This window comes from Martes martes, assembly GCF_963455335.1.
Source record: "Martes martes genome assembly, chromosome: 17".
Taxonomy (NCBI): Eukaryota; Metazoa; Chordata; class Mammalia; order Carnivora; family Mustelidae; genus Martes; species Martes martes.
In genome coordinates this window covers 51,057,621-51,082,070 of record NC_137905.1, presented here as the reverse complement: position 1 = coordinate 51,082,070, position 24,450 = coordinate 51,057,621, and the positions used below count along the sequence as shown (strand labels likewise).

At 59.3% G+C, this 24,450-nt stretch overlaps 4 protein-coding genes across 12 annotated transcripts; 3 read left to right on the top strand and 1 right to left on the bottom strand.

Moving 5' to 3' along the window:
• The first annotated feature begins 304 nt into the window (after positions 1 to 304).
• On the top strand, positions 305 to 5,794 carry CA11 (carbonic anhydrase 11). 2 transcript variants are annotated; one of them, XM_080829004.1, is made up of 9 exons: positions 305 to 852; positions 941 to 1,015; positions 1,754 to 1,896; positions 3,495 to 3,680; positions 3,904 to 3,999; positions 4,165 to 4,237; positions 4,342 to 4,496; positions 4,704 to 4,869; positions 5,667 to 5,794. In XM_080829004.1, exons 1-9 carry the CDS (start codon positions 786 to 788, stop codon positions 5,690 to 5,692), a joined length of 987 nt encoding a protein of 328 aa, XP_080685130.1. In that variant the 5' UTR covers positions 305 to 785; the 3' UTR covers positions 5,693 to 5,794. The 2 variants fall into 2 exon arrangements, with proteins under 2 accessions (XP_080685130.1, XP_080685129.1); XM_080829003.1 differs by lacking the exon at positions 5,667 to 5,794 and having other exon boundaries at positions 345 to 852; positions 4,704 to 5,050.
• Positions 5,795 to 6,141: 347 nt separating this feature from the next.
• On the top strand, positions 6,142 to 12,104 carry DBP (D-box binding PAR bZIP transcription factor). 2 transcript variants are annotated; one of them, XM_080829006.1, is made up of 4 exons: positions 6,216 to 6,976; positions 7,859 to 8,269; positions 9,923 to 10,134; positions 11,618 to 12,104. In XM_080829006.1, exons 1-4 carry the CDS (start codon positions 6,838 to 6,840, stop codon positions 11,831 to 11,833), a joined length of 978 nt encoding a protein of 325 aa, XP_080685132.1. In that variant the 5' UTR covers positions 6,216 to 6,837; the 3' UTR covers positions 11,834 to 12,104. The 2 variants fall into 2 exon arrangements, with proteins under 2 accessions (XP_080685133.1, XP_080685132.1); XM_080829007.1 differs by lacking the exon at positions 7,859 to 8,269 and having other exon boundaries at positions 6,142 to 6,976.
• A 176-nt stretch (positions 12,105 to 12,280) lies between these two features.
• Positions 12,281 to 20,666, bottom strand: SPHK2 (sphingosine kinase 2). Of its 6 annotated transcripts, XM_080828997.1 has the most exons (7): positions 20,398 to 20,666; positions 19,272 to 19,425; positions 15,905 to 16,391; positions 14,886 to 15,035; positions 14,687 to 14,781; positions 14,481 to 14,596; positions 12,281 to 14,048 (listed from the first exon to the last, which is right to left on the bottom strand). In XM_080828997.1, exons 2-7 carry the CDS (start codon positions 19,308 to 19,310, stop codon positions 12,926 to 12,928), a joined length of 2,010 nt encoding a protein of 669 aa, XP_080685123.1. In that variant the 5' UTR covers positions 19,311 to 19,425; positions 20,398 to 20,666; the 3' UTR covers positions 12,281 to 12,925. The 6 variants fall into 6 exon arrangements, with proteins under 6 accessions (XP_080685123.1, XP_080685126.1, XP_080685127.1 ...); XM_080829000.1 differs by lacking the exons at positions 19,272 to 19,425; positions 20,398 to 20,666 and adding an exon at positions 17,927 to 17,965; XM_080829001.1 differs by lacking the exons at positions 19,272 to 19,425; positions 20,398 to 20,666 and adding an exon at positions 17,936 to 17,957.
• Positions 18,271 to 24,412, top strand: RPL18 (ribosomal protein L18). 2 transcript variants are annotated; one of them, XM_080829008.1, is made up of 8 exons: positions 18,271 to 18,343; positions 20,509 to 20,813; positions 21,973 to 22,059; positions 22,369 to 22,476; positions 22,940 to 23,038; positions 23,630 to 23,753; positions 23,830 to 23,899; positions 24,297 to 24,412. In XM_080829008.1, the coding sequence occupies exons 2-8, from the start codon at positions 20,811 to 20,813 to the stop codon at positions 24,370 to 24,372; spliced, it is 567 nt and encodes a 188-aa protein (XP_080685134.1). In that variant the 5' UTR covers positions 18,271 to 18,343; positions 20,509 to 20,810; the 3' UTR covers positions 24,373 to 24,412. The 2 variants fall into 2 exon arrangements, with proteins under 2 accessions (XP_080685134.1, XP_080685135.1); XM_080829009.1 differs by having other exon boundaries at positions 18,287 to 18,343; positions 20,685 to 20,813.
• The last annotated feature ends 38 nt before the right edge of the window (positions 24,413 to 24,450 follow it).

Here is a 24,450-nt window from a genome sequence, read left to right as displayed (position 1 = left end):
CCTTAAGCGCCCCCCCCTTCTCCCTTCTGCGGAGGATGGGAACTGCCAGCTCCGGGCCCCAGGTGTCCGGGCCGCCCCCCCCCCGCCCCCATCCCCCGGCCCCGGCACAGCTGGAAGCTGGATATCAGCCCCCAATGACCCCTCCATCCTGCCCCTTGGTCTCCCCCCCCACACCAGTCCGAGGAGTGTTTGCTGCTGTGAGATCACCCGCCGCCCCCCCAACAACAACGGCAAAAAAATTAAATAACACCCAGAGAGAGATCAGAGAGGGAGGGGGAGGAGGGAGCGGGGACGAGGGAAGAGAGAGACGGAGAAACAGGAGAGGCAGAAGAGGAGGAGGTGGGGAGACTGGGCGAGAAAGAAGCAGGAGAGGAGGGAGACCGGGAGGAGGAGAGAGAAGCAGGATGGAGACATGGGGTTAGGTGGCTCCGGGGAGCTGAAGAAAAGAGAGCAAAGAGGGGGTGTGGATTAGAAACCAGGAGGTAACCCCGGGGAGAAGCAGGAGGCAGAGAAAGGGGTAGGAAGATCGGGAGGTAGAGGGAGGCTGGAGGGTTGGGAAAAAGAGGAAAGGAAGGAGGAGAGGCACAGAGAGCTGGGAGAGCAGAGAGGAGTGTATTTGGGGGGTCTCAGTCCCCCGCTGCCTCGGTGTTTGGGGAACTGGACTCCCTGTAGGGAGGAGAGGCAGGCTGGAAGTCCTGGAGGGACAGGGTCCCACAGAGCGGGGAAGGAGGAGCTGAGAGAGGGGCCAGGACGCTGGGAGGGGGTTGCTCAGAGGCCTCCCAGGGATGGGGGTTGCTGCTCGTCTGAGCGCTCCTAGGGCGCTGGTACTCTGGGCCGCACTGGGGGCGGCAGGTAAGGCCCCGGGGTTGGGGCGGGAGCCCCTGAGGGAGAGGTGGGGGTGGGGTACCAAGGGGAGGGGTTCAGGCTGCTCTCTCCCCAGCTCACATTGGACCTGCACCTGACCCCGAGGACTGGTGGAGCTACAAGGATAATCTCCAGGGAAACTTCGTGCCAGGTGCAGCCAGGGCGGGGACCCAGGACCCGGGGCTGCAGGGTGCCTCGTTCCTCAGACCCAGGAGCCCTGTCCTCCTCGCAGGACCCCGGAGTCCCAGCCCCTTCCTTCCCTCCTCCCTCCCTCCCTCCAGAGTCGGCCGCAGCCTCTGAACCCCAGCAGCTCACCATGGGACATTATATATGCGCATTTCAAGTAGTGAGTGGGAGTGAGTGGAAGCAAGGAGTGTGGGGGTGCAAAAGAGAGTGTGGGGGGGTTTGCAGGGAAAGAGGCAGGTAGGTCTGGCTTGTGTTGGGAACCAGAGGCTCATTGGTCTGGTCCCCTGCCTTGTCCAGCCCCTGCAACTCCTCTCCCCCGTACATTCATTATCCAGCTGTGGGACAAGGGAGAGTTTAAGAACTACAACTCCCATGGGCTCTGGGGCAGGCAGGCAGTGGATGGGTAGGCTGGCAGCCCTCAGGCCTGCTGGGAGTTGTAGTTCCTTCCCCCAATGACTTAATTGAAGATAGGTTTGGTTAAGGAGGAGGCTAGACGGTCTTTGGAAACTCCTCCAAGATTCTTCTAGGACCCAAGATTCTGGATTCCCAGCCCCCTCCTCCCTCAGACCCAGGAGTCCCCATCCCCTGCCCTTCCTGTCCTGGGATCCGGGAGTCCAAAACACAGCCTTCTCAGCAGATCCCAGCTTTGGGATCCAGTCCTATCTCTGACTCCCTTTCCTCCCTGCCCCACCCCTGCCTCCAGGGCCTCCCTTCTGGGGCCTAGTGAATGCAGCCTGGAGTCTGTGTGCTGTGGGGAAGCGGCAGAGCCCTGTGGATGTGGAGCTGAAGAGGGTCCTTTATGACCCCTTTCTGCCCCCACTAAGACTCAGCACTGGGGGAGAGAAGGTAAGGGGCCTGGTGGGAGGGGTCACCAAATCCCCTGGGGGTGGGCACGAGTGGGGGTGGGGTGCGGAGGTGGAAGGCCCGCCTGGGGTAAGGAGCAGTAGACACTGGGTGGAAAGGAGGCTCCTTACACTCTAATATGGATCACCTGTTCTTCCTTCCCCAAATATGGCTCCCTAGTTTTTCCGTGTCTGTAAAAGCAATGGTAACACAGACTGTTCCCTGGGCCAGGCATGGTTTTAAACGCCTGATCAGCCTGCTAATCTTCCCAGCCACCCCATGAGATAGAGGCTATTGTTCTCCTCATTTTAAGGATGCAGAAACCGAGGCACAGAGAGATTGAGTTACTTGTCTGAGGTCACACAGCTAGAGGGTCAGCACTGGGATTCAGACCCAGGTAGTGTGGTCCTAGCATCTAGGCTCTTGCGCACTTTGCAATCCCATTTCTTATAAGAGTTGGCACCCCTCTTCACTCACCTGCCCCTGCCAGAAGCCCGGGGCGATTCCCAACCCATTCTTGCCCTCATTCCCATGTCCAGTCTGGGTCCTTTTTCATCTCCCTGCTCAATATCATTTGGATCCTGTTACTTTGTGTCTCCTCTGACTCCCCCACCATCACCTTGCCCCTGGACTGGTGCCACAGGGTGCTAGCTAGCCTGGTTCTCTGCCTTCTGCAGTCCATTCTCCATCCCACAGCTAGAGGGATGTTTAAAAACACAGAGCAGATCATTCCACTCTCCTGCTCAAAATATTCCTATCGGGAGAAGTAATACTAACAGATTTAAACAGCAAGTACCACATTCCAGGCACTGTGCCAGGTGTGAGATTTTAGATATATATAAATTTTATATGTGCATATGTATATATTATATATATACTTATATACACACATATACATATAGATGTATTTATTTTTAATTATTTAAATAAAAATACAAAACATCCCATCATTGTCCACAAGGCCCTGTACCATCTGGCTCCTATGACCTCTCCTTTGTTCACCAGGCACTCGTCCCACAGGCCCCTGCACTAGCACTGAAACAGGCTACCTCAGGGCCTTTGCACTTGCTGTTTCCTCTTCCAGGAATACCCTTCTCTCCTTTGCAACAAATTCCTACTTATCCTTTAGGTCTCCATTCAAATGTCACTTTCTCATGAAGGCCTTTCCTCATCTCCCCACCCCCCCACCCCAGTCTAGGCTGGGCTTCCCATGTTACCTTCTCAGAGCTCTCAGTTCTTCCCCGCTTGAGCATAAGGTGTAATTAATTAAGCAGTTACTTACGTAATTCATTATTTATTGTCCACCTCGGCTCCATTAGGACACAAGTTCCATGAGGCCCAGGGTTTTTGCCTACTTGTTCCTTGCTCTCTTCCTGGCATCCATGGCACATAGTAGCAGCTCAATAAATATCTGTGAGTTGAATAAATGCACGGATGTTGAGCCCCTGTCACGGGGCCAGAACAGACCCTGGGAAGTCACTGATGTTCCAGCTGTGCTGAATGATTAAATCCTTGATGGAAGCAGGAAATGTAGGAGTGGAACACAGGAGGGAAAAGACCTTCCCTCTTTGTCCCTGTGACGGCTTCCTCCTCTCCTGCAGCTCCGGGGAACGCTGTACAACACCGGCCGCCATGTCTCCTTCCTGCCTGCCCCACGGCCCGTGGTCAATGTGTCTGGGGGTCCCCTCCTCTACAGCCACCGACTCAGTGAACTGCGACTGCTCTTTGGAGCACGTGACGGAGCTGGCTCTGAACACCAGATCAACCACCAGGGCTTCTCTGCTGAGGTGGTGGCCACTGACCTCTGACCCTTGACCTTCACCCAGAGTTGACCCAATTCCTCCCACCTCACCTTTCTCTTAATGCCTCACCCCACCCTCCTTTGCAGAACTGCTGCCCCCCACCCAAGCACTAATCTTTAACCTGCCTTGGGACCCCGAGGGCCCAGAGCTGCACCCATTCTCTCCTCCCCTTCTACTGGGGGAACCCCACTCTGTGCTCCCCTCCCAGGTGCAGCTCATCCATTTCAACCAAGAACTCTACGGGAACCTCAGCGCCGCCTCCCGGGGCCCCAATGGCCTGGCCATTCTCAGCCTCTTCGTCAATGTGAGCCCAGGCGAGATCCCAAAGGACAGAGGGGAATTCTGGAATCCTGTCTGGGGAAGAGGGAGTCTGGGTGGCCCAGACTCCTGGGTCCTGGGGGAGGGAGGATTGGGAGCTTGGACTTGGGACTTTTGGATTCCTACCTCCTCACCTTGTACCCCCACACAGGTGGCTGGCAGCTCGAACCCCTTCCTCAGCCGCCTCCTTAACCGGGACACCATCACCCGCATCTCCTACAAGAGTAAGTCCCTGATGCACTGGGGGGAGGGAGTGGGGAGCTGTGTGTGCACAGGAGGGGAGTTCAAGAGGGGTCCTGCTCCTCACTCTAGCCCGGTTTTGCTGCAGATGATGCCTACTTTCTTCAAGACCTGAGCCTGGAGCTCCTGTTCCCCGAATCCTTCGGCTTCATCACTTATCAGGGCTCCCTCAGCACCCCGCCCTGCTCAGAGACTGTCACCTGGATCCTCATTGACCGGGCCCTCAATATCACCTCCCTCCAGGTGACTTCTGTCTGCCCCCTCCAGCCCGGCTAACCCATTCCGTGGCCTGGGCATCGCTCTTGGCCTCTCCTACCCTCCTTCCTCCTAACTTTTCTCGGGGGCTGAGTGAGACCCCGCCCACCTGCCTCAGGGGCGGGGCTTCCTCTGTGGCCATTCACCACGACCGCTCACCGTTCACTCTCAGTTTCCCACCCCCTTCCGCGGCAGATGCACTCCCTGAGACTCCTGAGCCAGAATCCTCCGTCCCAGATCTTCCAGAGCCTCAGCGGTAACGGCCGGCCCCTGCAGCCCTTGGCCCACAGGGCCTTGAGGGGCAACAGGGACCCCCGGCACCCCGAGAGGCGCTGCCGAGGCCCCAACTACCGCCTGCATGGTATGGTCCGGTCTGCACCCCTCCCCGCACGTCTTGGTCTAACCCGCCTAAATGTCTCCCCTTCTTTTCTCAACATGATATAGTCCTACCCACCCCTTTGCCGTTTCTGTACGGTCCAGCCTCCTGAGCTCGCACTCGCTCTTTCCCCCTTCTGTGCGTCAACATGGTACAGTCCACCTCCGCGCCAGAGACCATTGCTGGTCCGTGATTTGTCTTTCCTCTCCACTGCTTGCAACTTGCAACTCGGTATATAACCCGAGCTCCCTGGCTTCCCACTGGGCCGTGGTTTTTATTACGACGGCTTTCCAAAATGGTACAGCCCGGATCCCTTCCCTGTTTCGGTGTGGTACAAATCTCAGGCTGTTCCATAATCTGACACACACACACCCCTTCCTGAAAATCAACATGGTACGGTCCCCTCTCCTTTCTACTGCCTCCCGGAGCTTCGACCCTGTGATCTCACAGCCACTCAGCCAGCTTCTCAACGTGGTATGGCCCAGACCCCCCACCCCCATCCCATGAATACCTTCGCGTAGTTCAGTCTGATGCTGAAGCTGGACGTCCACCCTCCTAGTCCACCCTCCTGCTGCCTCCTGCTGGTTAAACTCAGTGCCGGTCCAGAATCTGACCGTTTCCCCCAGTTTCTCGACCTGGTACATCCCGGCTTCCCCCTTCGCAGCCTCCCTGTGGTAGAGCCCTCCACGGCCCAGCCCCCGACTCCTGCAAACCCTCTTGCAAGGGTCCAATCTCTCGTGCCCTAAACTAACTCTCCCCCACCGCTGTCGTCTGTCTTACAGTGGATGGTGCCCCCCATGGTCGCTGAGACTCCCCATCGAGGATTGTGCCTGTCCTTTCCAAGCCTCCCAACACGGGGAGGGGAGTCACCCCCAAACAAAGCTATTAAAGGGACAGAATACTTCCTGTTTCTTAGTGGTCTGATTCTAGGCGCGGCGGGGAAACATTTGGGTAGTGAACAACAGCAGCCTTCTAGAAACCAATCTCCCTCTTCCTAAATTGCACTGCTCGGTTTTGTTTTGTTTTGTTTTTTTGTTTTTTTGGCTTCCGGTTTCCCAAAACCGTCGTTTAGACTGGCGGCTCCTTTAAGCCACGGCTCTTTTACTCCCCCCCCCCCAACTCCCCCTCCCCATCGGGCAGCACGCGCAGAGCCATGTGCTTCCCCCTCCCGCCTGCCTCATTGGCCCGAAATGGGTCACGGTCCCGCCCCCAGTGCCGTCTCCCATTGGGCAAATGTAGGTCAGGGTCCCGCCTCCCACCTAAAGGCACGGCAACTTCTCGCACTGAACCCCTCACGCGCCCTCCCGGGCCTTGGCGGATCCAGGGGTCCCATTGGCCGTGCGTCTCAAGGGGTCAAGACGCGATTGGCCCGCGCTTTCAGCCGGAGGGCGGCACGCGGCTGGGGTGCTCGGCCCAAGAAGCTGGCGGGGGCTGAGAGGAGGGGTGCGCTCTGTGGCGTCGGGTGTTTTGGTTTGGCTTTTTTTTTTTTTTTTTTTCCGCGAAAGAAGTTTGCGTTGGCCACGCCTCAAGGCGGCTGCCTCCTCTTGCCCCCTCCCCCGCCCCTCCGCGCACACCTCTTGGTGCAGATTGCAGAGCGCCTTCCGCTGAGAGAGCTGCAGATTTTGCAAGATCCAGGCTCGCCCACCGTGTAGACGGAGCGGCTTGTGTCCCCTTGAACTCTGGACTGCAAAGAACCGGCTGCCTGATTTGATCAACCCCTCATTCAGACTGCATGGTCTCCAGGGACCCTCTTGAGTTGCACGTTTCTGCACTGAGGACTGCAAATACCCGTCACTCCTAGGATTTGCAGTGTTCTGGATACTGGAGGCTTGCAAGCTACGCTCGCCCGCCCCTGGGCAGGCACTCGCCCGAACCACTGGAGTGTGCGGCTAACTGGCAGGCCGGCTCTTCGCCTCTCCATGAGCCCGTGAGCCTGCGGGCAGGTGCCCGGTGATGGCGCGGCCGGTGAGCGACAGGACCCCGGCCCCCCTGCTGCTGGGCGGCCCAGCCGGGGCCCCCCCTGGCGGGGGAGCGCTGCTTGGGCTGCGGAGCCTTCTGCAGGGGACCAGCAAACCCAAAGAGCCAGCCAGCTGTGAGTTCTAGCCCCCCTCTATCCTAACCCGGACACCCTACTCCCTCAGGGATTCAAGTGTTGGGGCGGGGGGCTGCCTCTTACGTGCCGAGAGTCCATCCTCCAACCGTCATTTGCCCAGTTACTAAGGTGTTTAGGCCCCTAGCTCTCTCAGCACCCAGGATCCAAAAGTACCTGCGCTCAAGCCCGTCCAAGAGAAGGACCCAGGAGTCCCCGAGAGTCCTCCTCTCCGAGGACCTGAGAGTCTGGGCCCCAGTCTCCTGCATTCTTTGGTCCTGAGCGTCTGGACCCCTGGGGTCCAGGGAGGAGGGAGGGGGTGTGTCGGATGCTCACACGGTAGTGACACGGGCTTGGGCGGGGCCTCCTGGGGTCACATGGAGTCTACGGATGAGGAATGTGCCCAAGGAATAGAGCCCCTTCCTGCCCCTTACATAGTGTGGGGGTGGGGAGAAGAGGCCACAGTGAGCAGGGGGGTAGGCTACAGAGAAATTACAGAACTGTCATTTTTCCCCCTCTCACCTGCCCAACCCTCCACCTACCTCTGTCTGAACTTCCGTCCCCCTTCTGTGTCTCTATCCCTTCCCTGGTCTGTGTCCTACCCCTCTCCGGGTCCCTATCCTCCCCTCTTTCTGAGTCTCTGTCCTTCTCTCGGTTTCTGTCCCCCTCTGTCTGTGCCGCCCCCGTCTGTGCCTTCTCTCTCCGGGTCTCTTCTCTTTGGGTCCTTGCCTTCTCTCCTGTCTCTCCCTCTCCCCCGCCTGTTCCCTCTTTCTCTGGATCTCCGCCTTGTGGGTCTCCATCTCCCCTTTCTTCGTGTATCTCTGTCCTGGGGTTTCTTGTCCATCTCTTCCTTCCCACCTCGCCCGCTCATTCCCTGGCCCGCAGGTCTCCTGAAGGAAAAGGAGCGCAAGGCGGCTCCGCCGGCAGCCACGGTCCCCGGGCCCGGCCTGGAGACGGCGAGCCCGGCGGATGCCCCAGCTGGGGCAGTGGTGGGCGGCGGGTCCCCGCGGGGGCGCCCGGGGGCCGCGCCTGGCACGGGTCTGTTGGCGCCGCTGCTGTGGGAGCGGACGCTGCCGTTCGGCGACGTGGAGTACGTGGACCTGGACGCCTTCTTGCTGGAGCACGGGCTCCCGCCCAGCCCGCCGCCCCCCGGCGGCCCTTCACCGACGCCCTCGCCCGTGCGCACGCCCGCACCCTCCCCGGGGCCGGGTTCCTGCGGCTCAGCTTCCCCTCGTTCCTCCCCGGGGCACGCCCCCACCCGGGCTGCCCTCGGGGCCGCGGGCGGCCACCGCGCAGGTGCGACGGCGGGGGCGGGGCAGGACCCTGGCGGGGCGGGGCTTGGGCTTCGGGGACAGGGCTGTGCTGCATTTGGGCGCGGGACGGTGGGGCTGGGATTGTGCGCCCAAATTCTGGGTCCACGCAGGCGCGAGATGTTGGGAGAGCACTCCGGATTCTTTGTCCCGTAATGCATCAGGGACTGGGTCTCCTGGATCCATTGGAGATGAAGGACTTGGGATTTCAAATTCTAGGAAGCCTTTCCCGTGGGGCGGTAGTGAGGACTTTCTTGTGGGACGTGGGGACAGAGGGTCCGGATACTCGAGGAGCCGGGATTGGGATCCCAGAACACCGGAATTACTTGCTGGGGAGTGAACTGCGCTCTGGAATCTGGGCGCGGAGTCGGTGGAGTTGGGGAAGGATCGCAACTCCTAGGCCCTCTATAGGGGAGAAAGCAAGGTCTGGGTACAGACTTCTGTTTTACCAGGACATAAAAGACTGGCACCCCTAGCTGCTGGATCCTCCAGTGGAGAGGAGCTAGGGCCCGGGGTCCCGGAGTCGTCTAGAGGGGAAAAGGTTGGGGATCTTCATTCTGGGTCTTCTGTTGCAGCGAGGACCGAGAGCTTCCTATGTTCCTGGGAGAGGAGGGGCTTGGGATCCCAGAATCATGTGTATCCCAGTGGGCGAGGGAGAAGGTCCAGGGGTCCGTTTGTGCCCGTGTTCCCCAGACACCAGGAGGGCCTGGACCTTTGGAGCTTGAGAGGTTTGAGCTGAGAGACCCCAGGGGGCAAAAGGAAAAGTGTGTTTCCTCGGGCACTTGGGGGTCTCCACGGGCAGACTGCAGGTTGGGAATTCCTGGACACACCTGCCCCTGGCCGGACCTCGGGGCAGAACCGGGGCCCTCCCTTTCCCAGCCGCACATTACCGCGCCACGTGAGTCCTCTCCTCCCTCCTCCCCGCTCCTCACTTCGCGCACGCGCGGTCACGCGGAGGGGGCGGGGCCTGGGGAACTAGAGGGCGCCCGTGGCGGCGGGGGGGGGGGGGGAGTGTGGGGGCGGGGCGGGAAAGCTGGCGCCCACACGTGACTGGCCCTGAACCTGTATCCTCAGCTGACCCCAGCATGCTCGCTCTTAAAGGTACAGGCCGCCCGTACCCCGTCCCTTGAACCAGCCTCCCCCAAACCTCATTCATTTCTGCTTTTCTTCCCTTACCCGTCTGGGCCAGTTAGCTGTTAAGCGGCGCACCTGAAGTCTTTTCAATGCACTGGATTTCTTTCTTCTGAACAGCCTTAGGGTCTAGGCTTTGGTCAGGGATTCAGTAGGCAGGATTCAGGCTAGAGAATGGGAAAGGAGCTAACACTGCGAATCTGAAGGCCTGGTGTTTCAGAAGCAATAGAACAGGCTCATGTGTTACTTAGGGCGTGTCAGTTATCATTGGGCCTGTTTCCCTGTTTGTGAAAGTGGAATTGGTTCCATGATGTCTAAGCACGTTTGTAGCTTCGGGAACCTTCCTGTTTTACATTAGAGAGGTTGATCTCTGGCGGGCCTTGTGGTGGATCTCATAAGGGCCTTCCTTGTGGTCAAAGATATACCTGAGCAGGGGGTACTTTGTGAAACCCACCCCCCCATCCCCCAAGTAAATACACACTCAGGAAGCACATTCTGTTTCCCCAAGGCCTGACCTCCAGGGACACACCCAGCCCGGTGGACCCAGACACCGTGGAGGTGCTGATGACATTTGAACCTGACCCAGCTGATTTAGCCCTGTCAAGCATTCCCGGCCATGAGACCTTTGACCCTCGGAGACATCGCTTCTCAGAGGAGGAGCTGAAGCCCCAGCCCATCATGAAGAAGGCTCGGAAGATCCAGGTGCCAGAGGAGCAGAAGGTGAGCCCTGCTGGATGTAGGCTGCAGGCATGGCCCCTACAAGGTCCCAGAGCCAGGGATGGCCCTTTCCTCACAGACAGGCCTGGGATTCTCACTGCGGTTAGCTCTCAGGTTCTCTTAACCTGCAGCCAAGCATCAGTCGTCCACAGCCATGGGGCACAAAGGAGACCAAGGTTTCGGCTTGAGATTTACGAAGATGGTATCATTGTGGGACGCAGACTCAGCCAGCCCTGCTGGACCCACTCCTACAGGCTTGGAGCTTTGACGAGGCCCTGTTGCTAAGGACAGCATCTCTTAGCAGTAGCATCAGTCTGTTTCTTCTGAGCCGCTAGCTGGGCTGGGTCTGGTCCTTTGACCTCTGCTTTGGGGCATTCTCCAGGGTGCTTCCATCTGCCTGGGATGCAGACTTTGCCAGCCCTGGGCCTTGTTTTCTAGGCCTCGGCTGCTCATTGATGAGAGGCCTTGAGTTCCCATTAGCAGCCAGAGCCACATTCTGATCTGGGCAGTGAATGTTTTTTTTTTTTTTTTTTTCTTGCTGCCTTTGCCAGTTCTGGGGTCTCCCCTAGTAAGGGGTGCCTGAGCTCCTCTCACTGGACTTCACCATAACTACCTGAAACACTGAGGACTGACCTGTAAACCCAGTCTAGATCAGTGGTCTAGACCTGTCGCAGGGCCTGGACTGGATTTGCCCTAGTAAGGAGGAACTAGGCTTTAATGACATGGGCGTGAGGGGAGCATCTTGTGGACCTCTGGGTGGTCCTCGTTCCTAAGGAGTGGTCCTCCTCTGCAGCCAGATTCTAGGACTGGAGAACTCTTAAGTGTAATGGTGTGGGGAGGTCTCAGGATAGGCTTCTTTGCTGAGGGACAGCTCTTCTAGCAGTTGGGACCCGTGGGGGAGAAGGCAGCTCTCTGGCCTCTATCCAAGGTCAGAGGGTCAGAGACAGCTGCAGTTACTGGAACCACTCAGATTGCTGGGGAAGGATGGGGTTGCCTTGACAACGAGGTCAAAAGGCCCCAGCTCTGGGATTTATGGGACACAAAACCCCATTGCTAGGGAGCCTAGGCTTTCCTTAGCAACCAGGATCTGAGAAGGTGGTACATAAAGCAGTGCTTTTTACTGGAAGAAGCCCTCAGACCCTGAAGGCCCCGTTGCCAGGGAACAAGCATCCTTAGCAACCAGGGGCTAACTAACTGTAGGGCCTTTGTCAAGCGGAGTGGTGGGATCCGCTTCGCACAGGGGAGACTTGGAGCCCAGTGGCCTGGAGTGGGGAGAACTAGCTCACACCTTAGCTGTTGCTAGGGACCTGCTCCCCTTAGCAACCAGACCCTTGGGTACCCATCCTCGGAGAGCCCTGGTATCCTTTGGACCCCACTTGCTGGCAGGAAGCATCCCAGAGGGTCTCTTAGCTGCCCTCTGGTCCTTGAAGGCACAAGGAAAGGTGCTCCCCCTGGCCCTTAGTGCCTTCTCAAACCCCACCCTCAGGATGAGAAGTATTGGAGCCGGCGGTACAAGAATAACGAGGCAGCCAAGAGGTCCCGAGACGCCCGGCGGCTCAAGGAGAACCAGATATCAGTACGGGCGGCCTTCCTGGAGAAGGAGAACGCCCTGCTGCGGCAGGAAGTGGTGGCTGTGCGCCAGGAGCTGTCCCACTACCGCGCCGTGCTGTCCCGCTACCAGGCCCAGCACGGAGCCCTGTGAGGCTGTCCCCCGCCCCTGCCCGGCGGCCTCGCTCAGACTTGCGCCCTGACGCCCTCTTCCCTCCCCACCCTGTGGCCCACCGGCCGGCCAGCTGGGTGCCCCAGGGACGTGATGATGCAGATAAATACATTTATATTTTTAAGAAAAAGCGAGCCTCCCCCCCTCCCTCGCGGGGGCGGGGAGGGTCCTCTGTGTGTGCCCCTGCCACTTCGGGGACCCCATCCTCCCACCGCCTCCGTTAACACATCCTGAATAAATCTTGAGAACCCCAGAGCCAGCTGTTGTGGGGGAGGAGGCAGCTCCCTGGCCCCAGTTCAAGGCCATTGGGTCACACTGGCCGCGGTCTGTGGGCAGGTCTGGGCTTCGGTCCATAGAAGGCCGGAGCTACTGGAAGCGCCTAGAATTGGGTCCCCCCACGGGCTGCCGGATGCAGAAGGGGCAACGGTCTGAGAGGAATGAAGCGACTGCCTTTATTGCATAGACCTTTTCAATTGCTTTGAAGATGAGGGTCAGGGGACGCACAAGAGACAAGACTGGAGAAAGGAGTTTCCCCGCCCCCACCGGCGGGGGAGGGGGGCGCTGGGAGGAACATTAGTGCAAATCCGAGCGTCCGCCCCGGGGAACCTGCCCCTCCTGGGCTGATTGGCCAGTTAAGTGGAGGCACCGGAGTGGATAGGGCGAGACCCGGGCCTTGACTGGCCAGTTAACTAAGGCCTCCCCAGCCCGTACGTGCCAGGTCCCGTCATTGGACAACGCATAAGACAGTCTCCGCCCTCAGCGGACCTGGCCTCTCACGAGCCGGAAGCGAGGGTCAGGAGCGCGCCCCGCCCTCATTGGTCAGGCACTACCCTCGGGGTCTGCCCGTTAGTCGGTGACCGGGATGACACCGACCCCCTGGAGTTAGGGCCACACTCCGTCCAACATTACCTCTGGTCCCCCGGGGGCGCGCAATCCTGAGACGGGGCAGGGGTTCCTGCGTATGGGGCCTTCTCCCTGCGCCCTAACTCTAGCAGCTAGGCCACGCCCCTAGACCAGGCTCCGCCTCCTTGGAATGTCGGCCCCGCCCCTGGCGGGCTGCAAGCTTCGTTAGGTTCAGGGCTCCCGACTGCGGCGGCGGCCGGGAGGCCCCGTGAGCAGTGTACCGAGGCCTGGGTGCACCTGCGCCTGCAGCGGCCCATACTCCACCTGCTCTCCGTCCACAGTGAGCACACCGCGAGGTGTGAGAGGCTCGAGGCGGAAGGCACGGGCCGCGGCGTAGCCCAGCTGCGGACAGCCCAGGCTGAAGTGGCTGCCCCGCTCCATGGCCAGAAAAAGGCGCAGTAGCGCCGCTCGCGAGATGCCAGCACGCACCCAGCACAGGTGCACCAGGCCGTCGTCAAAGCGTGCATGTGGGGCTGCCACCAGGTCAGCCCCCAGGTGGCTGGGTGAGATGGCCAACATGAGCACAAAGTCGCCCTCCAGTGTCACCCAGCCCGGGGGCAGTGGGGTGCCCAGAGGAGGGAGCAGGTGGTCAGGTGGGCCCCTGGCAGAAGCGGCTCCTGGGGCAGCTCCCGGGACATCAGGGGTGGGAGGTGCGAGCCCAGAGGAGGCTGTCGTTTCTGGGACCCCCTCGGTGACGGGTGACAGTAAAGCCTTAGGGGAGCTAGGTGGCGAGGGCAGCAGCGGGTCTGGGGACAGTGGGGCATCTCCAGCTCCACCCCAGTCCCCAGCCAACTCTGGGCCCCCGCCATTGAGAGACAGGATGGGCAGGGGCTCAGGTGAGCCTGGCGAGGTCAGGGCAGGCTGGGGCAGGGGCAGAGGCAGGTCAGACACTGAGCGATGCAGGGGTGAGTGCGCCACAGGTGGGGCCGGTGCTGGCGCTGGGGCCGGGGCAGGGGCCAGGGTCAGCTCTGACTTGGCACGGGGTAGGCCTCCGGCAGGGGCGGGAGAAGCAGGCTCTACAGCAGCGGGGAGGTAGGAGAGGCGTCCGCGGTAGGTGTGCAGGGTGGCAAGGCCCAGCACCGTGCCCAGTGTGAAGCGGGCACTTCCCAGGGCCCTGAAGCGCTCGCTCTGGATGTCCACGTCCGACACGAAGCCCCAGGCCACGGCCAGGAAGGAGAAACAGCGGGAGCCTGAGGCCAGCGTCACAGAGAGCAGGTCCAGCGGGCGGCTGCCCCCCCGGCACAGCAACAGTGAGCAGTTGAGCAGCAGGTCGACACCCAGGGCAGGTTCAAACCTTCACAGCCAGAGACGGGCGAACACCGGCGGGGAAAGAGTAAATGGGGTGGCATGAGAGACCCAGAGCACAGGGTGGCAGGAGAAAGACACGGAAAGTGGGCACGCAGACAGCAGGGGGACCATGCGGCTGCCTCTGGATGGACTCTTCTTACTGAGCCGGGTTCCCTGTCTGCTCTCTCATCTGTTAAGCATTTGCTCAGTGCCCCTGTGTGTGGCAGGCACCGTTCTGGGCATGAGGGACACAGCGGGGAATGGACAGGCAGACATGTCTGGGGCAGAGGGGCGGTGTGGGGAGCATCCCAGCCAGGACTGATCAACCTGACTGACCACAGAGCGCCTGGGGGAGATGTAGGGACAGACATGCCAGGTTGCAGGAGGGCTCACCCCTCCCCTTGCAGTGCTGGGCCGGAGGAGGCGGGACCCCACCTACCCCCCATGCTGGTTCACAGCTCCAGCCAGGGCGTTGCCCGAGCCACAGGGGAGGATGCCCACGGGTGTCTTCACAGCTTCTTCCCAGTCAGGGCGGTCTAGGAGTCCGTTCAGCACCTACGGGGTGGGACAGCGGCCACTTGGGTCCTGGTCCCAGCGCCGGGCTCCAGAGTCCCCCAGCGCTCAGGCAGGGTGCCCCTGCCCTACCTCGAACAGCAGCCCGTCTCCCGAGACTGTGACGATGCCATCCCACTCACTCAGGCTCAGCCCCTGCACCAGCTCCCGGGCGTGGTTCTGCCGTTCTGATGTGGGGAACCAGGAGGTGAGTCAGGCTGTTCCACTCTGCCCCGCCACCACGACCCTAGCCCCCTCTGAGCCCCTACTTCCAGCCTGGCATGGCCATTACCTGTCCGGATGAGGTTGAAGGACAGCCCGGCTTCAGAAATCATGGGCAGCACGTGGTTCTTACACCACTGCCAGGCCAGACCCCGCCCCCCAAAGGGATTGACCAATAGAAGCAATCGGGGTGGCTTCGGCAGCAGCTCGGGGGTGATTTCTGCAAAGAGAGGGGAAGGAGTCTACAGAGGCCACAGACCCAGGCCCCTCACCTCAGAAGGCAGAAGTGCAAACAGCCCCCAGTGGAGGGCTGGCACAGCCGCCTGCTAGGAATTGTTTTTCTCCAGGGCTTCCGAGTGTGCAGCCCCGCCCCGCCCCCACCAGGGGCAGAGACAAAGGCAGGGCTTGGGAGGCTAATCCCAGTGCCCTTTGAACCCACGTGTGGCAGGAGGGAGGTAAGCTGTGGGTTCCACTTTCTTTATCCTCAAACACCTGGAATCCAGGATCCGGTTACTCCCCTGTGCAAGGCTCCCTCACTGTTACCAGTGGGACCTCCAGCCAGTCAGCGGGATCCTGGAAGACCAAGGAAGCCTCCCCAGATGCGGACCCTTGAACCTTTACCTTCCTGGGCCAGCGGAGGAACCTGGGTGGGGCCTCCGGCAAGAGCCGCCTCTGACTACCCCTCCCGGCACCACAGGCTGGATTAGATGCCGCCTCGGGGCTCCTGGGACGTCCTAGGGGACTTCTGGGGGGGCCTGTCACCCTGGGTGGTGACTAATCGTGTCTCAGTCTGCTGCTCTCACCAGACGGGGAGCCTCTGACTCATCTGTGTGGTCAGGGCCCATGGAAGCGGGGGAGGGGACAGAGAGAAAAATCTAGGAGAGCAGCCCACACCAATCATTCTTCTCTGCCTGTAGTTTCTCTTCCTTCTGTAGCCTAGCCCTGTGCGTCTACCACTCTTTCAATATGGACTGAGAGAGACAAGCCACAGACAGACACACAGGAGAGAAGAGACAGAGGTGTCCACACAGGGAAATCCACACAGACACCAAGGTGGCCCTAGGGGAGAGCGGCTGTGTAGTGCCTCACCCCTGTCCCCCGGCAGTGGCAGTCCACGGAGCAGACACATGAGCGCAATGGCCCAGCGCTGGGCCTCAGCGCGGTTTTCCTCGTAGGTGGCTGCCCCGTCGGCCCGAAAGGTGCGGGCGGCTCTCCGCTGGCCCCCGAGGCGGCCCCCGTGCCGGCCCTGCGGGTAGGTGTAGACGCAGAAGTAGGCCGCCTGGTCTGTGGGGCTGCGGCTCCGCAGGGTGCAGCAGCCTGACACCTCGGCCAGGGGGACCAGGCCGCCCCGGGGGCGGGCTTCGGGCTTCGGGCGCAGCCGCTGTATGTGCAGGGCCTGTGGGGTGAGAGTGAGGGCCAGGCGGGAGCCCCGGGCCGGGTAGGAGCCGAATTCGCCATGCAGGAGCGGGGTGCTTGCGGCCAATGGCAGTGGCGGTGGGGGGGCCATGGCCTCGGCCCTGTCCAGGGCGCTTCTAGGCCTGTGGCCCCAGCTCCAGGTCAGCTCCTGGTCTGGCCTCTGTGGGGAGGGAGGAGGGCAGGAGTCAGAGTCCAAGACCCCTGTGGCAGGTAGAGAGAAGCAGGGGGAGGGCCTGTGGACAGGAGACAACAAGGGGCGGGGACAGGCGAGATGGGAGCATCAGAGACAGACAGGCTCAGACAAGTGTGGGGAGACCCTGAGGACACAGGGCAGAAGCCCATTGTACAGGAAGGCTGGCATCCTGGAGGGTGGACAGCCAGGCATGCAAATGTACATTCATTTATCCCCCAAATAATTACTTACTACCCTCTATGTGCCAATCACAGTGCTAGGCCCAGCAAACACAGCAGGGAACAAAGCAGACAAAAATCCCTGCCTTTGTGGGTTCATATTCTCACCGGAAGACAGAAGAGAGAAAGAAGTCAAATAGTGTGTTGGATAATAAGGGCTTTGGAGAAGTAGAAGGCAGAGGAGAGAGAGCTGGATAGTGGAGATATGCAGAGACAGAGAACACGACACACACACATACGGTTCTCTCCAGATGGAAAAAGTTACACAAAACAGACATTCGGACACAGAGAGAGGGATGAAGTCTACGAGCCAGAGGAACTCCAAGAGGAACAACCAGCTTTGATGAGATGAAACCCAGGATGAGGAGAGATACTTAGGAGAGTCAGAGTTTAGGGACTCCAGGAGGTCCTCTGAGAGTCAGAAAGACAAAGGACAGAAAGGGCAGAGAGGAGGGGCAGGAGGGAGGGGTGTAGACAGCTGGAGAGACCAAGAAAGGGATGTGACATGGAGGAACTAAAGAGAAGTTACAGGAGTCACACGCAGGCGCCTGCGAGGGACAGGGGCCAACAGCTAGACCCCAAGCACTGACCTGGGCGTCTGGCCGCCTGCTCTCCAGGGAAGGGGTGGGAGCCGGGCCTGAGGTCCCCTCCCGGGAGGCCTTCCCCCTGCCCTCTGCCCAGCTTCTGCCTCCTTCCTGCTCACCTTTGTTCCCCACTACCCCGCCCACCCAGCCAGCTGCCAGTCCTGCCCCTCACCTTCCCCGGCCCAGTACTGCCCCAGACGCACCCCGATCTGTGGACTCACCCTCAGGAGTCACCTCTGCCCCCTGCCCCGGGCAGCTCCCTCGGCCCCGCCCCTAAATTTGCACTGACCAGCGCCCCCATCCCTGAGATCAAATCAGGCTTAGATACAGAGTCCTAGATCTCCTCCAGTCCTGGGCCCGAGCCTGTCCCTAGGTCCTCAAGTCTCTGGCCTGGTCTCCATTCTCTCTACCCACCCTGGTCCCCCAGACCTGGGCCTGGGTCTCCATCCAAAGGTTCCCCCCCCACCCCCAATCCATTATCCTGAGTCTCTGTTTACGGTTCCTCCGGTCTGGGTCCTGCATCCCCACCCCATTTCCAGAACCCAGTCCCAGACCTGGGTTTCCATTCCTGGATCCCTCAGTCCCGGTTTTGGTTCTCCATCTCCATCCCACACCCCTGGTACCCCAGTCCCGGCCTGCGTCTCCGTTCCTCTCGGTCCCGCGGTCCCCCAGACTCGGGTCCCTGACCCTACCCCCGCACCCTCCTCACACGCCGAGTCCTCCTCCAGGCGGCCCCTCAAGTCAGCACCAACCGCCCCCATCAGACCCAGGGGTGGGGGGAGGGTGTGCATCGGCTCAGCCAATGGGAGCGCGGCCGGCGTGAGCCGCGCCAGTGAGGGCGCGCGAGGGGCGGGGCCGACCAGCTCGCGAGCTTGGCGCAGGGGGCCAGCCGAGGGAGGGCTTGAGAACTGGGCGGGGCATCGCGCTTCGCGAGATCGGCTGCCATAGTAAGTGAGGGCACACGCGCAGCAGAAGCGGCGTCACGATCCTACAGTCAGCGCCGCTGACGCCATTTTTGTGGAGGGCAAGTGGTAGCCCTGCCCCATCCATTGAGTTTTTTGAAAGAAGAGGCAGGAGGGAGATCTTCAGCTGCAGATACGGACTGGCCCTAACACAGGTAACCAAGACCTAGAGCTATGCAAATGGAGTTAGTAAAAGAGACCCAGAAAAGCAGATTTAGAGGCAGTAAGAGACTTAGGTGCTGCCTGTTTTTTAGATAGTTACAGGAAGTCAGAGATCTATACAAAGAGACAAAGACAATAGAATTGAGACTATGCAAAGTTAAGGACACAAGAAAACCCAGAAAATGATGGACACAGAGATGGAGACCGATACTCCTGAAATGAAAATCCGGGAGGACAGGCTCATTATTCACCAATTCTTTACCTTGGACTCAAACCAGAGTGGAGGCAGCATGACATGGACTTCTGCCCAGCGAATGACCCAGTAACATGGCAAGACAGAGAAACAAGGAGAGAGATGGGGAGGAAGAGTATCTGAGAGAGACTTCTAGGTTAGGAGTGAGGGAGGAAGACGATGCTGGAGGACCAGAGCCTGAGAGGAAGGGAGCCCGGGAGACAGAAAGCAAGAATGTTGACAGAAAGACATAGAGAGGGAAAGACATAGTGAAAGCGGAAAGCAAGCAAGGCGAGAATAGCATCAGGAGACCAAGAAACAGAATCGTAGAAAGACACATGCAGTAAGAGACAGGGACAGAGTTTGCTAGAAAGCGATGAATGGAGGGCTTTCTTTTATTGTCAAACAACACACCTTGTTTAACCCAGAGTAGCAACAGTACCCGATAATATATGCCAGAGAAATACCCAGAAAGTTGGGGGGGGGGATGGGGACAGAAACCCAGGAAGAAGGAGAGACAGGGAAATGCACACCTTAGTTTGGGAGAAAGAAAAGCAGGAACACCACCAGACCGACGAAGAGGCTGGGACTCAAAGACAGGGACCAAATCACTAAGGCAAAGGAACAGAGACAAGGAGGAAATTGTGTCCCATGGTGTGACGATCTTAACTTTCAGAGGGACGCCTTACCTCGTCCCGCTGCTCCTCTGCTTCAAGGTTTCCATTCATCTGCTGGCCCTTGCTGTGTTACCACATCAGCAAGACCCTGGTCCTGGGCGGCAAGCCATGGGAGGGTGGTATGGGCAAGGAGTGAGGCCTCACGGTCCAGGCCTGGCCTTTGGTTCTGTGGAGGACAGGTGAATAAGTAGGAGCATCAGGGGCAGACTGTGGGCTGGGCTGGATACGCTGGGAGGCCAAAGGGGCAGGGCTTCCCTGAGGAAGGAAAAAAGAGGGGACAGGTCAGCTTTGCTACTGCTCCAGCCAGTCCATCTGGTCCTACCCAAGAAGGGCTAACAATAAGGAGTGGAGGCTAATTTGTATTGAGCACTTACATGCAAAGCATTGTTCTAAGCATTTATACTAACTTCCGTAAAGCTGGAAAATACCCTATGTGCCAAGTCTATTATCCCCTTTTTGCGGATAAGAGAAGTAAGGCACAGTGAGGTTAAGTGACTTGCCCAAGGTCACACTGTTGTTAGTACTTACCATGGCCAGGGTTTGAATTTGGTTACAGCAGACAAGACCCCATCTCACCATCTATGTCTGTGCTTCTCCCCGAATCTCCATCTTCCCTTACTTTCTAGGTCTCCCTGTCAACCCCCGAGTCTCCATTTCCCTCACTCTGGGTCTCCGTCCACTCCCACTCTGGGCCTCCAATCCTCCTCCCCTCTGAATCTTTATCTCCTTCTTTCAGGAGGCTTTCACCCAATCCCTCTCCACCCCACACCCCAAGCCTGGGGCTTCAGTGCGCCTCCTTCGCATTCCAGTACCGTACAAAGCCCTCACACAGAGTCTGTTGGACCACTCGAATCTCTCCGGCAGGGAAAAGCAGCCCCAAAGTGGTAGAGGCTGGGGAGGGGTCAGAGAAGGGGCAGGGGGGAAAGACGAATATAAAAATTGGAAATAGGAAATGCTCTAGACTGGGCTGCAGCAAGAAGATTTCGGGTTAGATCTCAGGTAGGACTTCCCGAGCAGCGGCTGCGCCTCGGAAGCGCCGCACGAGATAACAGAGGTGAGCCTGATAAGGAAATGCCTGAAGCGTGGGGTCAGAGGTTTCCCGAGGTCCTGACAGGCCCCGCCAGCTCCGCCTCCTCACCTCCAATACGCGGCTGGCCGGGTCCTCCAGGAGCCACAGAGAGGCCGTCCGCGTCGGCCCAGAGCGTCACCGTGAGACGCGACCTCCCAGCGCCGCGCGACATCTCTCTAGCTCCCAGAACGCTTTCTTCCGGAAGACTATCGAGAGCAGGGGTTGGGTAGGGCCAGAGAGGCCCCGCCCCCCCCCTCCACCCGCCCGTCCTTGACGTAGCGCTTGTTCCCGGTGGGTTGTTTGTCCACTTATTCCGGAATCGCCCATTCGGTCGCTCTGTGATTCGCCGTGGAGAGGCCCGACTCGAGTAGCGCGCCGCGTCGCGCCTGTGACGTCACGTAGGCGCCACTTGCTGAAGGGTTTCCCCGCCCACCCCGACACTGTTCTCTCTTTCCGGACCTGGCTAAGCAGGAGGCGCCATCATGGTGAGTGTGCTTTGAGTTGCTCCCGGCTCGACTATCCGCCGCCATCCTTCGCGGTCTTGGGCTGGGGGAGTCCAGGAGGGGTGCAGAGATGTCAGGGCAGTCCGAAGGGGGAGACTCCCGCGGTGGGGGGGGATTATTTTGGGAGCTCAAAGACCAGGAATGGGTCAGATTTACCGGCCTCCGGCCCCTCCCGTCCTCATTTATTATTAAAGCTACAATTGAGTAGATGACCAAATGGAGGTGCAAGGAGGTTAAGTGGTGTGACCGGGGTCGCAATGCCAGGAAGTGGCAGAGCCGGCATTCGGACCCTGGCGTAGGACCCACATCCATGCTTTACCTCTTGTCTTTTTGTCTTCTCTGCCCGGACCTGTCGCTCCCCGGGCCTGGAACGTTGGGTTCTGGGGGGTGGGGGAGCTCGCCACCGTCCAGTGCCCCGGTTTTGCAGCCGTGCTCCCTGTCCAGCCTGTGATCTTGCTTTTCCTGGCTGTGACCCCAGTAACTTGGTCTGTCCCGCGTCGCCGATGTGCGTTTGGGAAGAAGTCGTAGGAAGCACGCCATCAGAAGTTACTGCGTGCGTGAAGTGTTGGAGAAAAGGGAGCTAGGAATAATTCCGTAGTTCTTTACAGTTCCTGGCACGGCCTGTTAGAGACCCTCAGGACAGCTGCCGGGGTCTGGGGGAAACTGTGGCTTCCTTCCGTTTTCTCAGCTCAAGTGGGAAACGGCTTCATAAGGCTGCTGGAGTCAGGCAGGTTGTGCGCGGAAGGTTCTGGTCCTAGTTCTACATGGAGTAAGTTGCAAATAAAGGTTCTTTGCTGTATTTTTAGGGAGGGTCTGTCCTTGGCCTATATTATCAGAAAACACACCTTCTAAAAAGTGAAAATTTCTGAGTCGACGCATCTGCTCTGTTAAAGCTTTTCAGGGTGCCGTGTGCCTTGTGCTGAAGGCTTTGTGTGTAGCATTCATATTTTTCTTAAGCTGGGGTCATTTGAGGCTCAGAAGATCTTTTATTAAAGTCTCCTCGGGGTGGGCCCGGGGTTTGTTGTCTCTTCAGAGACCGGGGCCCTAGCTCTTCCTCGGGGATGGGTAATACATTCGTTTTGTGGGGGTGAGTGATCTGCTAGGTCAGGTTTGGGTCCATGGTCTCTCCTTAACTCTGCAGGGAGTTGACATCCGCCACAACAAGGACCGAAAGGTTCGGCGCAAGGAGCCCAAGAGCCAGGACATCTACCTGAGGCTGTTGGTCAAGGTGAGGCTGAGGCCTGAGAGCCTTAGGCAGGGCTGCAGCTTCCAGAACCGGCATTCTGGGCCCCAGGCCGTTCTAGGGCCCTGCGGGGCCGGCGCACATCCGTGGTTCTGCCCAAGGCTTCTGGGGTTCAGCGCTTTCAGCCTCTGGGGAGTGGGGAGGGGATTTGGGGGCTCCCTTGGGCTCCGTGGGGTGGGGGAAAGCCCTAAAAACCTCGTCAGGCCAAACCATGCTGTTTTGTCTTTCAGTTGGAGGTTTGGGAGGGCATGTGAGCCACCCTGGGTTTCCATTCTTCTTTTCTCACTCCTCCAGTTGTACAGGTTTCTGGCCAGACGAACCAACTCTACCTTTAACCAAGTCGTGTTGAAGAGGTTGTTCATGAGTCGCACCAACCGGCCACCTCTGTCCCTCTCCCGGATGGTGAGGGGCTGATTCGGGGAACGACTGGATTGTGTCTTAGAGCTGGGGTGGGGGGGTTGGGGGCCTGGCCATCAGCTGGTTGACTTCACCCCGTGGTGGGCACAGAGCTCCGACCCTTGGCCCTGGGGTTGTAGCTGAGCAGCGGTGGGTCTTTGAGTGGCTTGGGCTCATCTCATTGTGAAGTGGGGGGTGGCTGCGGTCGCTTCGTTACAGGTCAGGCCTTAATGTCCTAAGCGCTCTCGAAGGAGAGCTCTGTTGAAGGCTCTGTGCTTGTATTGTGTCTCCAGGGGTTTTCCCTGGCTGGACCTGAGGTCAGGCCTTTGCTGGTTGAGAGGCGAGGTGTGGGTGGCTTTATCCCCTTCAGGGCCCAACAGTCTCTGTCCTCGGGATGCGCGACCAGTGGGGTTGGATTTAAACGCCAGAAGGAGATTCCTTAGTGTGCGTTTGTCCTCCCCCACCAAAGATCCGGAAGATGAAGCTGCCCGGCCGGGAAAACAAAACCGCAGTGGTTGTAGGGACCATAACCGATGACGTGCGGGTCCAGGAGGTGCCCAAACTGAAGGTGAGTGTGGAGGGGGCTCAGGGTCATGGTGGGTGGGCTGGCGCCCAGACCTGGCTCGTGTCCTCGCTCTGCTGATGATCTCTGTCAGGTGCCACGAGGCTTGTGATGCCTTCCCAGTCTCTCTCTTCTCTGGGTGAGGCAGGCGTCACACCTACTGGTCTGGGTGGCTTTTAGGATTGAAGGGGGATTGTCCTTGGCATTAGCCATGGTGGGTGTCCCCGGGCAAGAGCCTTCTGGATCCCTCCCTAATGGTGGTGCTTGCTGGCTCTTGAGCCTTACAGCCTGGCTTCACATCTAGATTTCTTGGCCAGTCTGTGGCCTGTGGACAGAGTCCTGGGTCTTTTTAATTCCTCTGTTTCCTTATCCGTAATAAGTTCAGGTTGTTGTGCTCTTAAGGGAAGTTTTGGACATAAATTGTTAAGAATTGCTGTTGTTACCCCGGGGAAGCTTTCCCTAGTGGCAGTGTTACTGGGCTCCCCAAGCGTCTAGATGCCTCTGCTGGGCCAGAGCCGTGGAGAGGAAGGCCCCGCAGCCCCTGGGTGGCTGTACGGGCCGGGGGTTCTGACCGTGTCTGTCCTGTGTGTCCCCCAGGTGTGCGCGCTGCGTGTGAGCAGCCGTGCCCGGAGCCGCATCCTCAAAGCTGGAGGCAAGATCCTCACCTTTGACCAGTTGGCCCTGGACTCCCCCAAGGGCTGTGGCACCGTCTTGCTCTCTGGTGAGTGATGTTCAGCGGCTCCCATGGCGACTTCTTGGAGTTGGGTCCCTGGCTGATCCCATCTTTCCCTCCCTAGGGCCACGCAAGGGCCGAGAGGTGTACAGGCATTTTGGCAAGGCTCCCGGAACCCCACATAGCCACACTAAGTGAGTACACCCAGCCTTGCTGTCTGGGCCTTGCCATGCTTCCGGTCCCTTTTGTTTCTCACCCTAGTCCAGCCGCAGCCCTCCTGGAACTCCCCCACCTCATTTCCCCCGCTTTGTCCTCAAGCCTTGGCTTCAAGCTGTTACTCCCCGTTGCTGCGATCTCTGCCCGGCCAGCCCTAGAAGTGCAGAGTGTTGGGGGCTGTGCCAGGCTGGAGTCTGCATCTCCCGGCTCCGTCTTGCCCCGCTCGGCTTTTCCAGCAACCTGCTCAGTGTCCCTTTCCCACCCCTTCCGATGTCCCTGTGCTGCTCGGTGAGAGCGCGCAGGGCGCTGCTCAGGGCTTCCTCAGCGTTAGAGCCCAGCGGGGCCACACTCTCACCCTCTTTTCCCTCCCCACAGACCCTACGTGAGATCCAAGGGCCGGAAGTTCGAGCGCGCCAGAGGCCGGAGGGCCAGCCGAGGCTACAAAAACTAACCCCAGATCCTGCGTTGTTATTAAAGATTTTGAATGCTGATGGTCCTGTGTGTGTTTCTGGGGGACGGGAGGGGATTG